The sequence below is a fragment of the Rhinatrema bivittatum genome, chromosome 4, assembly GCF_901001135.1.
Source record: "Rhinatrema bivittatum chromosome 4, aRhiBiv1.1, whole genome shotgun sequence".
NCBI classification, from domain to species: domain Eukaryota; kingdom Metazoa; phylum Chordata; class Amphibia; order Gymnophiona; family Rhinatrematidae; genus Rhinatrema; species Rhinatrema bivittatum.
In genome coordinates this window covers 382010243-382022559 of record NC_042618.1, presented here as the reverse complement: position 1 = coordinate 382022559, position 12317 = coordinate 382010243, and the positions used below count along the sequence as shown (strand labels likewise).

The window sequence follows — 12317 nt, the reverse complement described above, 5'->3', positions numbered from 1 at the left end:
GAAAAATAAAGAATCTATGACATCATTTTCAATAAAATTTTATTAATTTGTTTCACATTTATGTTACTTCTAACAGAGTAATGCTTTTATTTGTCTTAGTTGAAGATTAGCAGTATAATTTGATTAGCCCTAGACCCACCACCAGGTGGTACTATTATACATTTTTATTTGGTTCTCTGCAAGAGAGAACCAGATAAAGTTCTTCACAATATTTTTATTATTAAGAGGGATTATCTTTACTTCAAAAATTCTTAAGAAAAAAATAACATTCTTTTATTTCATTTTTTTATTTATATTTCACAATTTAATTTTTTTATTTTTTGTGGGAAGAAAAAGACCTCCGAAGTTGCCAAGTGTTTACATCACTACTTGCATAATTCCAGTCATTGGTGTTAAAGCCTCCTCTCTCCCTCTTTGAACTTTATATGTGATGACTGTGCAAAAAAATTGTGAATTTGTGAATTAAAATCTCCTTGCTAATGTTCTGAAAGATACAAAGTTTAATTCCAAACAAATATGTACTTATCTTAAAATCTTTAGACTTCAAAGTTCAATTATAATGTTGTGTAAAAGAGAATCGCTGATGTGTACGTGTTTCGTTATCAGCTGCTTCGGGGCTTTCCTTCTTTTTGTATAATGTTTGATCTCATTCATTAGGCTCCAGAAATAACAAAGTAATGTTAAAGAACATCATCTTACATCCAAAGAATCCCTCTTTGTTCTCAAAACGTACTTATCAAACGGTTCTATTTTAGCTTCAACACTGAAATCTTCTACCATCAATCTTTGGAAATGGTTGCAGAAATGTGAAATAGTGTCTCATCTTATTTGAGGAATTTATAGCCATATGACATTACAACAGAAATTCAAAATCTCAACTCAATATTTAAAATTCAAACTAATTTGTTCAATTATTATTCACTTTCTGTTTTATTTTTTATTAATCTGATCAAAAGATCACTTCTCACATATTGCATGGAAGTAATTCATAAAAATAAATTCCAATCAATAAAAATTAAGTTCATATAGGGCCTCATTTTCGACTTGCTATAGTGTCTCTTCCCTAGACAGGTATTTGTATCCCTATGAGAGGCTCACCTAGTAACTCGAGGTGGGGATTAGGTATGAGTGTAGGGGGTTGGGGGCCACTTTCACATTCAACGTGAGACGTACGAACAGAACAGTGGTCTCTTGGGAAGATTTGATGGCCTTCGGAGTGAGGAAACTCACTCCAAGATGAGATTTGGGCAATGTTCTCTCAAACTAGCTTGTTGTTGCCCAGGTAGAGTGTCCATCAAGCTAGTTTGAGAGAACATTGCCCAAATCTCATCTTGGAGTGAGTTTCCTCACTCCGAAGGCCATCAAATCTTCCCAAGAGACCACTGTTCTGTTCGTACGTCTCACGTTGAATGTGAAAGTGGCCCCTAATCCCCACCTCGAGTTACTAGGTGAGCCTCTCATAGGGATACAAATACCTGTCTAGGGAAGAGACACTATAGCGTCTCTCTCTCTCTCTCTCCCCCCCTCCAGAACACTGAAACAGGCTGTCCAGAAACATCATAAACCTTTACCAGCCTCTAGTGCACAACGTACCGCAAATGAAAGAGGTGTGGCTGTTTCGCAGCACATGATAACTCTTTCCTACTTAACATATGCTCTGCCCCTGAATACAAACTTTGCGGAATTATCTCCTGTGGTAACTCCTTGGAAAATGATCCCCATAGTTTCAAGCTGTTTAATTTTAAGATCCATCTCTGTCTTTACTCATCAAAATTAAATCACAGTTTCCTTTCCTCCTATTTATAGGCACAGGATCAATCACTGTACATCTGAGGGACTCGAACTCATGATTGAAGTCCAAACAAGATTTTAATTTACAATTTTTTGCACAAACATCACATATAAAGTTCAAAGAGGGAGAGAGGAGGCTTTAAGACCAATGCTTAATACATACATCAAAAATGTTTTAAAAAAAAGTTAAATAAATAAAATAAATACATCACTACTTGGAATCGTGCAAGTAGTGATGTAAACACTTGGCAACCTCTGAGATCTTTTTCTTCCTATAAACATTTTAAAAAGCAAACCGTGAAACACAAATAAATAATGAAATAAATGAATGTCATCTTTTCTTAAGAATTTTTGAAGTAAACATACTCCTTCTTGATACTGAAAATATTAGTAAAGAACTTTTTGTTTGGTTTTCCTATTGGATAGTTATTCATAAAAAATCTGCAAGAGAGAAATCATACTGACAGAGGTCTCAGCTGGCTGGAGCTAAATCAAACTTTCTTAAATAAACAGTTGCTTTGTTTGAACAGATCATTTTTCCAGCATAACACTTAATGACAGCTGCAAGAATGGACATTTTCTGTTATTTTGCTGCTGCAGTAAATATGTTTCTGAAGAACGTCAAAAGTCAAAACTTTTTCAATTCGTGTATCTTTTGCTTACCTTTTAAACATTTTCGTTGAAACTGCTATTCATGTTGCTGTTTTGAAGGTATGACCTAAAGGACACATCTAAGATTACATTAGTTGAATTGCAGTTGATTGCAGCAATGGGTCCTCCTGGTGGTGGGAGGAATGCAGTCACTCCTCGATTTCTGCGACACTTCAACATATGCACCATCAATGCTTTTAGTGATGAAACCATGATCCGTATATTCTCAGCTATTGTAGCATTCTACCTAAGGATGAATGACTTTCCCCCTGACTTCTTCACAATTGGAAACCAAATTGTCAGTGGTACTATGGAGGTAAGATTGATAACTGTATGAATGTCAAAATTTCTGTTGTCATGTCATAATTCTTGAGATTTAATATTTATTAAATCTATTTCATTTTAAACTTTTTTATTATGAACACACCAAGAATACATTACTTTATACATATATAGTAAGTGATGTATTAAATCCATGTAATCGTAGCATATGAATTAGTATGAAGGGAAGGAATCCTATCAGGTAGATTTTAAAAGTGATACTTGCGCAAAAATGGCCCCATATACCTGTATGTGGGCCTTGCTGAACAATGTGAAGTTTAAGAATACGAGAAGTATGCGCGTACATTCCGGGCAAGAGCCAAGGCTTATATGTGTAACTCCCGAATTTGGCAAGGCTCTACCTGCGTAACTTTACTACTGTTCCTGATGAGCTGCAAATCTGGAGATTTTGAACCAGAGGGATCCTGAACACTATGGGCTGGATTTTCAAAGCTCTACGTGTGCCGGGCCTATTTTATAAAGGCCCGGCGTCGCGCATAAAGCCCCAGGACGTGTTTTAAGTCCCGGGGCTTTAAAAAAGGGGCAGTCCAGGGGCAGGGTGGGGCTGGGGGCCTCCGGCACAGCAGCCATATGCTCCGAAATCGGAGCAACCTGGGAGGGAACGGGTGAAGGCCTTGGGCATCGGTGTGCAAATGTTATAAAATCGGATGTCTATGTGTGCGCACCGGGTAGTGCGTGCACTTGTACACCCAAGTGCTTCTTTGAAAATCTACCCCTATATATCTCCCACTGTAAGAGGGGCACTTTCAATTCAGGGTGGGTTTTGGGGGGGCGATGTTACATTGGTCTGCCTAGGGCGCAAGGGTCTGTAGACCCTTGTAACATTGCCCCCCCCCCCCAAAACCCACCCTGAGTTGAAAGTGCCCCTCTTACAGTGGGAGATATATAAAATGTCAGATTCTTTCTCTCTCTCTCCCTCTCCCCCTCCCCCCATGGCCACTTGGGTGTACATTCGTAAAGGCTCCACACGTACGCGCGATAGGGACATTTCAAATGATACGCGTGTACTTGCAAGCACGATATAAAATTAAGTGTATTTTTGCTCGCGTGTCCTATACACGCATTTAAGAGTGCACGTGCACTCCTTTTAAAATGTACCTGTTATTGTATTATCAGTTTTATTTGTGTAGCTTGATAAGATTTGTAGATTAATGATATATTATTTTAAAAGAAAGGTTAAGACCTGTCTTAAAACTACTGTTTACATTGACTTCATCATTAATTGCTAGTTGCCTTACAATGAACATTGAAAATATTGTTTCAGCATTGATCTCTATGTTTTAAGCATTTTTCCCATAGACACAAAATGGAAAAAAAAAACATTAGTACATCAAGCCTTTTGTGTTATGCAATTAGTATCAATATCTTAAATTCTTGGAACCACTCTGTAATATTGTTTTGGGGTTTTTTTTGCTTCATTTTTTGTTTCATTTTGTTTATTTAAAATGAAAAAAAGAAAAAAAAAAGGAAGTGAAAATCTGCTGGGTCTGGGCCGCACCAAAAATTAAAAAATAAAAGCCTTTCTAGGTTTAATGCCAGTCCCCCAAGACCCTTCCCCCTGGAACCCTTTCATGCTACTTCTTATTCCAGTCATGGTCCTTCAGTGGGCTGGAACGATCCCCTGTTGCTTCTGCCCCATTTTGAAGAACAGTAGCAGCAGGGCAGGAGCAACTAGACATCACACCTGTCCATTGAATACCCAAGGATGGTGTGAGGGGCTGCAGGGGATGGTGTGAGGGCGCTACGGGAAATGATATGGAGCAGGGAAAACAGATATATCTTTGGTGGCAGCCAAAAAATTTCTGATTTCATTTCAAAAGAAAGCACATCCATAATATCAAAAGTAAAATCTGATTAACAACGAGATCTCTGGTGTATAGTGCACTCCCACCCACTCCTGCCCTCAAAGTCCAAATTGTGAATTGTGTTACAAATTTGAGGCACATACTTTTGATGGTTGAAGAGGCCATAGCTTTATTATAAAATTAACAATTGTAACTTGAACTACAATATGAAGCAGGAGCCGTTTTATATCACAAACAGTTGCGGGAACCCCCTCGCCATGTCTCCTAACAAGGCAGCCCCTTCACCGCCCCCCCCCCCCCACCTTGATCTCCCTAGCAAGGGAGCCCCACCCAAGGGCTACCAAATTCAGCCCCCCACGGCTCGTGCACCTGCCACCAGAATGAGGTAGTATCACTTGCCTCGTGCTCACCCACCCCGAAAGCTGTAGCCTCTTCAACCAAATAAGGATTCGATGGCCTTCTGAATGGAATTATTGAAAAGGTCGTTACCAATATCGGAAAGGTGGATTCAGTCGGGCCTGTATAATCCCTTGCAAACATGCTGCCCATCTAATCTAGCGGCCCAACACTCGACTTGCCGATTCACTTTTTTGCAACCGCTTTTCCATAACTACTTATCCTCCCATTTTAACCACTGTATGATGTCTGATCATATAATGCACGAATTGGGGAACTAAGAAACCAGTTCACTCCAATCGTTCTTTATGCGCGACATTGCACCCAAATCATTGCAGCCTAGGTGAATCACGATGGCATCTGGTTCGGCAAGCATGTCCTTCTTGTGTTGCATTATCGGTAGAAGCTGGTCCCAGGTCATCCCTCTATGACCCATCCATATGATGTGAACGTTGTTCATAGCTAAACCCAAGTGAGTCCTGTAGGAACGAAACCGTGCCTTCCTCTCTTCCCAGTGAACAAAGGAGTGTCCAAAAATCTAGACAAACCTTTGCCGTTGCGGTGCCTCTGTGAAAAGAAGTCAATAAGGAGGTTATGCCTTCACACATGGCTTGGCCTGATATACGTGTAAACGGCGTCCGACTTCCATCTTCCAATTCTTTGGATGGTGTCTATGTTCAGATCTGCTTGTGCTATACTGGTGGCCGTGCCTATCCTAAACGAGTGGGTCCCAAATTCCTTAGGATTATGTCCTATTTTTTTGAGGGCCATGTTGAGAACTGATGAAAATTGATATCTGGTGAGGGGGGTATGATCATCATGAATCAATATAAGTCAACCGCCTTGGGGATGCATGGACATGTACGTCTTCAAATTTTGAACCAAGCGTTAGTCCGTTTTAGGTATAGTTTAGTGCCCCTGGCGGTTTGGTCAGTTTTTGACCTCTGTATGGTTATTTGAACTGCCTGATCAGATACTGTAATGTTCTGTAATAGTATGCCTCCAAAACCCATATTCCATTTAGACGCGGCCACCAGCTTGCTGATTCGCAGAGTTCCGAAAAAAGCCAGAGAAAACGCAGTCCTAAATAATTTGACCTTGAACTGGGATCTGCAAACCATTGATAATACCAACCACAGCACAAGGGTTGGGTCACCCCATCCTTGTGCTTTTGAGAAAAAGGCGAAGCCTGCCAGTTGGTTAGTCGCTGTGCCCCTTGATTTACCACTCTCTTTTGCACAAACAAATTTGACAATTAAATCTTGGGGAACACGTCCGGCTATCCAACCTCTCTCCTTTAGGAATTCAGACACACTATCGTAAGCTTTGCTGTAAGCGCTCCATGTCGCGGGGACAACTGATCGCTTCAAGAGCTCCCTCGTTGCATCATGCCAATGTTTCACAATCACTTGGGTACTGCTATGCCTTTCTTGATGGCTCCAGGAACCTATTTTCAAAACAAATCCCATTTAGCTCTTAAGGCATCAGCAACGCTATTATGCACCCCAGGGACATGGTGCACCCTTATTGTCATGTTCAATTGCAAGCTAGTTAATATCACCTCCCTCAATAACAAGCCGATACAGTATAGTGCACTCCGGTGGAGCGCACTGTTAACCCGCATTTGGACGTGCGTTTTCGACACGCTAGCTTTACCCCTTATTCAGTGTCGAAAACGCACGTCCAACCCCTCTGAAACTAATAGCGCCCACAACATGCAAATGCATGTTGATAGCCCTATTAGTTATTCCCGCGCGATACAGAAAGTAAAATGTGCAGCCAAGCCGCACATTTTACTTTCAGAAATTAATGCCGATATTAAGTCGGAGGCCCCAAAAGTAAAAAAAAATTTAAAATTAAAAAAAAAAAAATTTAAAATCGGCCCACAGCCCACGGGTTGGAAGACGGACGTTCAATTATGCCGGCGTCCGTTCTCCGAACCCGTGGCTGTCAGCGGGTTTGAGAACAGACGCCGGCAAAATTGAGCGTCGGCTGTCAAACCCGCTGAAAGCCGCCGCTCCTGTCAAAAAGGAGGCGCTAGGGATGCGCTAGTGTCCCTAGCGCCTCCTTTTACCATGGGCCCTAATTTTCATAGGCCACCCTCCTGAATCGTGCGCCCAGGAGAGTGGCCTGTATGCGCCGGGAGAGCGGGCACTTGCCCGCTCTCCCATGCGTTTTTCTGAATCGGCCTGTAACTTAGCTACTAAGTGACATTTAGCAGATTGTTGAGTACCTGCACCACCGACATGTTGTCGCATCAAAAGATTATGTGTTTATTATGCAATTGACTTCCCCATATAACCAATGTGACAAGAATGGGAAAGAGCTCTAAGAAAGTGACATTGCATGTTAAACTGGCTTGAACCCAAGCCTGAGGCCACTGCTCTGCTGCCCAGGAACCCTGGCAATATACGCCAAAACCCCAACCTCCTGATGCATCTGAGTAGATACTGAGATCACAATTTGAGATCGAGGGGTCCTGCCACACCGATGTTCCGTTGAACTTATTGAGGAAGGGTGACCAGAGGGCCAGATCATCCTTCACTGCCTGTGTAACTCTGATATGATGTTTTGGTTGAGAAACACCGACAGTGCTTGCAGTTAGCCTCCTCAAGACTGCTCTACCCATGGGTATGACTCGACATGCGAAGTTCAGGATGCCTATGAGAGACTGTACTTCGACCAACGCCATTTTCTTTGCTGACATCGCCTGCTTCAGACTACTTTGTATATCGCGGAGCTTGTCTTGAGGTAACCTGGACACCATCTTGTTGGAGTCAAGTTCGATACCTAAGAATTTGATTAATGTATTAGGCCCTTCTGTTTTCTCATGTGCTATGGGGACTCCAAACTGTGATGCTAGTGTGTGGAATGTGTGCAGTAGCCAAGAACAAGTCGCAGAGTTCTTGGGGCCGACGAAGAGGAAATCATCGAGGTAATGTACCATGTTGTTCAACCCTGCTTGCGGTGCCGTAACCCAATGGAAAAATGAACTGAATGCTTTGAAACATGCGCATGATACCGCACACCCCATCGGCATGCATTTGTCAAAATAATACTCACCTTTGAATCGGAATCTCAATAAGGGGAAACTGGTGGGGTGCACTGGAAGAAGCTGGAAGGATGATTCAATGCCTGTCTTTGCCATAAGCTCGTCTCTTCCGCATCTACACAATATGTCTATAGCACTGTCGAAAGAAGCGTACTGGACAGAACACTCGTCCTCTGGCAAATAATCGTTGACTGAAGAGCCATAAGGATACGACAAATTTTGAATCAGCCTGTATTTTACAGGCCCCTTTTTGAGGATGATGGCCAAAGGCGATATCATCATTCTACAGAAAGGCAGGGATTGGAAAGGTCTGGCTATTCTGCCTCCTGACAGTTCTTCCTGGATTTTCTTCTGAATGAGTGCCTCGTGTTTTGTCGCTGAGGTTGCATTGTCTGCGTATGTTTCCCTGATGTTCCTTAAAAAGGTATCTTGAATCCAACATGGAATCCCTCTATCAATTTTGCTGCCTGTTTCTTGTACAGGTAACGATATAGCCAAGTGCGCATGGCTTCAAGATTAATTAGGGATGGTACTTTGGTAAATACGCATTCATCACTTTGGTTAATACGCATTCATCACTTTGGTTTGGGATTACTCCCCGTGTTTGCTTTCTTACTGCACTTCGTGGCTGGATGTGGTGCCATGCAAATTGAGCAGAGGTGTTTAAATTTGCAATCTTGAAATGAACAAGACAATTTTTTGTACCTCCAGCACATTCTGTTGTTACTGTTGTTGCTGTGAGCCGTTTGTCCTGCCTGGGCATTTTGTTGACTTGACCTGGCTCATGTGCTGCTCCCTGCGTCCGGTGCCCTTCTCTTCATCTGCCTGAGCCATAAGCCAACATCTTGCGTGCCCCAAGACATGAAGCGGTTCTCTTCCATTTGGTCTCGGAAGCGCTCGTCATAATTAAGCCATGCCCATCCCTCATATTGTCTATACGCTTCCAAGATGGTGTCTGCATAGCTGAGCATAGGTCCATATTGGGATGGGTCTTTGTGTCCCACAACGCTTATCATCCTTAGGAATGCTCTTGTCCAATTTATAATGTTTCTAGTGATCAGTTTATCTGATACTGGAGCATGATCACACTTCTTGTCACCTTTTTTGTCACCGGGATTCCTTCTTCCTTCAAGAATTCTAAAAATATCTATGTAAGTCTGTTTCTTGATTTTTTTCCTCAAATCTTTGAGAACGCTTTCCTATCATTGTGATAGAGAGGTCAAAGCTGGGGGGCCTTGGGATGCGTACTCGGCCTTTGCGTCGGGCTTTTCCCGGTTGTCATCAGATGAAAATTCAGTGTTGGAAGAGGCCGAGGAGCTGGATGTGTTAGAGTCCGATTTAGATTTAGCTCTTGATTTTTTTTTGCTTTTTCCCAACTTCTTACTTTTTTCACTTTTTTTATCAAGGCGGCTCGCCTGTGATATGTGTTCAGACTCACCTATTGTGTCACTCGCCGGCTCTCCTGCTCTCCTGCTCTGCTTCCTGCATTCTCCAGTGTTGACTCAGTTGCTGGATCGCATTTTTCGCTCCTTTCGTGGGTAGTATCTTCTGATACTGCCCCGGCCGATGCTGTGATGACTGAGGAGGCTGCCTCTTGCTGCGCCGCAGTTGATTCCTCTGGCTGAGTTCTACTAATTGCCTCGGTTCTGGTGCAGGTGACTTCGGCCGCAGGTCAAACCCATGGGGATTCTGGGGCAGGTCCATTTAGCCACAGAATCTCCATGGGTGCTGGGGGATGGGATTTCCAGTTATGCTGGTGAGCCTGGGATAAAATCCTCCTGGGCACTGGGGGTGTATGGATTTGGGTTCACGCCAAGATAGGAATAATTAAAAGGCACTACTGTGGGCATGTTGGCCTGCGACCAGCTCTGTGGTGCAGAGGAAAAGGTGCCCTGTGCTTGTCCATTCCAACTCCCACCCCCAATGGATTCCCGCCTGGGATTGTGAGTTAAGACCTGTCGGAGCCACTCGATGTAGTGCTCGTATTTCCGATGCTGCCGGGGATATGCCTGGTCCCTGTTACCCGCTGTGCTTGCCCGTGATTTTGGGGTGCCAACTGTTCTTGCTTGGCTGGGGGGGGTGGGGGGAGTGATGGGTTCCATTTGGACTTCCGCAGTTTCGGAGCGCAGGTCAGAACTGGGATTGACACTGTTTTCTTTCGCCAAACTGATGGAACAACCAGCTTCAGTGGCTTCACAGCGCTCCTGTTCAAGCTCTATTCTTTGGTGCTTTGGCCGACTGGAGGGCTGTGATGCACAGGGCCTGGCTGTTGCTGCCTTGCCGGCCCAAGCTGTCCTTTCCCTGGTTTTCTCCCTGATGTCTGCCATGCCCACTTTTTTTTTTTTTAATTGAGTGCGTGCGACCACCTGGCTGATTAAAAGGTCAACACGTGTTCCCGGCGCCTCAGTTGCCACTGGGTGCTGGGCCGATCACAACTTCGTGCGGCAGCTGCCCACGCATTCGCGACCGCCTCCAATTCAGGGCTCTCCCCCACCCTCGCCAAATCGCGGTACTTGCGGTTCTTTAGGATCAAGTCCTCTTCCAGCGGGTCAGTCATGCGCCGTCGCTGACACGGGAAAGAAGGAATGGTGGCGATGGCTTGAGCTTTTATTGGTGCTGCGACGTGCATTGGGGTGCACGTCACAGGCTGAAGACATCACTTGAGTCGGTGGCAGAGTGCGCGTTCCTGGCTGCACCTGCACGCGGCTGCCTGGGATACGGAACGCATGCGTTGGAGCGAATAAGTGCATCTCCATCCCCAGCAGCCTCGCTGTTAGGGATGGGCTTTCATGCACTGGGCGCGAGCCCTTGCATTTCTATGGTGCAGTGACAATTGTCATCATCATTCCCATTTGCCACAGCCAATTTTTTAGCCTACTGTAATTGAATACATTCACTGCATATGCCAGTCTAGCATTAGGAAATTGGTTGCTATCTTGTTCCTGTAATTACATTTTCAGATGCTGAAAGTTTTCAAATTCTCATATCCTGACCTCCAATAAGTACAACTTTTTGAGGATAATATTTTAAATTACTTCATATGGAATTTAAGAACTATAATATAATCAATGAATGTTATAAATACTTCCCTAAAATAACATAGCATTTCCTATTTCTTCCTTTGTTTTTCTTTTTTTATATAAAAATAAAATCCTATAAATTCTTGAGGAAACTGATAATAAATACTGATTTTGCTATGTTGTAAAATAGTTAGAGGAGAGAGAGAGGGTATTTGAGATTTGATGCACATATGTATATAAAGGCTAATCTGCAGACCTGTCAGAAATACCAGATTTTTAATTTCAGTTATTTGATTTTAGAAATCCCAAAAGATGTTCCTGTAGCTTACTTTAAAAATTAAGTACAGACATTTTAGAAAAACATTTGTAATTATAAGTCGATCTTTCTTACCAGTACACCTAGAAAAAAGCTCATTTTATTAAAGTTTAAAGCCCTAGTTTAACAAAAGTCCTTAATTGTTTTAAAGTCATATATATGGAGAGATTAATTCTTTAAATCACTAAAACAACAAATCCACCTGATGAATATTCATATAATTAGAAACCATTAATAACCACTGTTAAAGTTAAGACTGACTCATTGGGATTAATTACAACATTATTCTTAGAGGTAATTAGGGCAATTATTTATTAGTGAATTATATTAGAAAAATTGTTATTTCAGTGATCACATATTTTTAATTACTGTACCACAAAAAAAACATTTTACCTTTGGTATTAGGCATGTGCTTTTGTTTGAAATAAAACAAGAAATTATGTTTCATTTCATTTTGAAATAACAGTGAGGACTAATGATTAAAAATACAGTATGTGACAATTTAAATATATGAGCAAAATAGCAATTGCTCTAATATAGGCCACTAATATATGACTGCTTTACTTACCCCTAAGAAAATGGCAGTTGCAATTGGTACAACTAATTAGTTTTAGCTTTATTTATTTAAAGGTGAATTTTAAAAACCCAACTTACACCAAAACCAGGAGATACGTTAATATATTGGGCTTGCAGAGTGGATTTTAAAAGCCGCTCAAATACACTTGTATCTCCCGCAGCACACATAAATGAAAACTTCCAAAAAAATGGGCAGGGCATGGGCGTGTTCTGGGCGATCCTGGATTTAAACTTCTAATTAATGCGTTGATACTTACACGCATAGGCACGCATCGGGGTCCTCTGCCGCGGAAGTTTACTTCTGCTATGGAAGATGTATAAGTAATAAAATAAAGATAAATAGATTGGTGGGATTTTAAGGGTTGTGG

General features: G+C 42.2%; 1 protein-coding gene across 1 annotated transcript in view; it reads left to right on the top strand.

Annotated features, from left to right (window-relative positions):
* The window catches only part of DNAH12 (dynein axonemal heavy chain 12), a 1160754-nt gene that overhangs the window by 771216 nt on the left and 377221 nt on the right, over positions 1-12317 (top strand). The window contains 1 exon segment of the mRNA XM_029600929.1: positions 2503-2758. Coding sequence (XP_029456789.1) covers positions 2503-2758 — 256 coding nt within the window.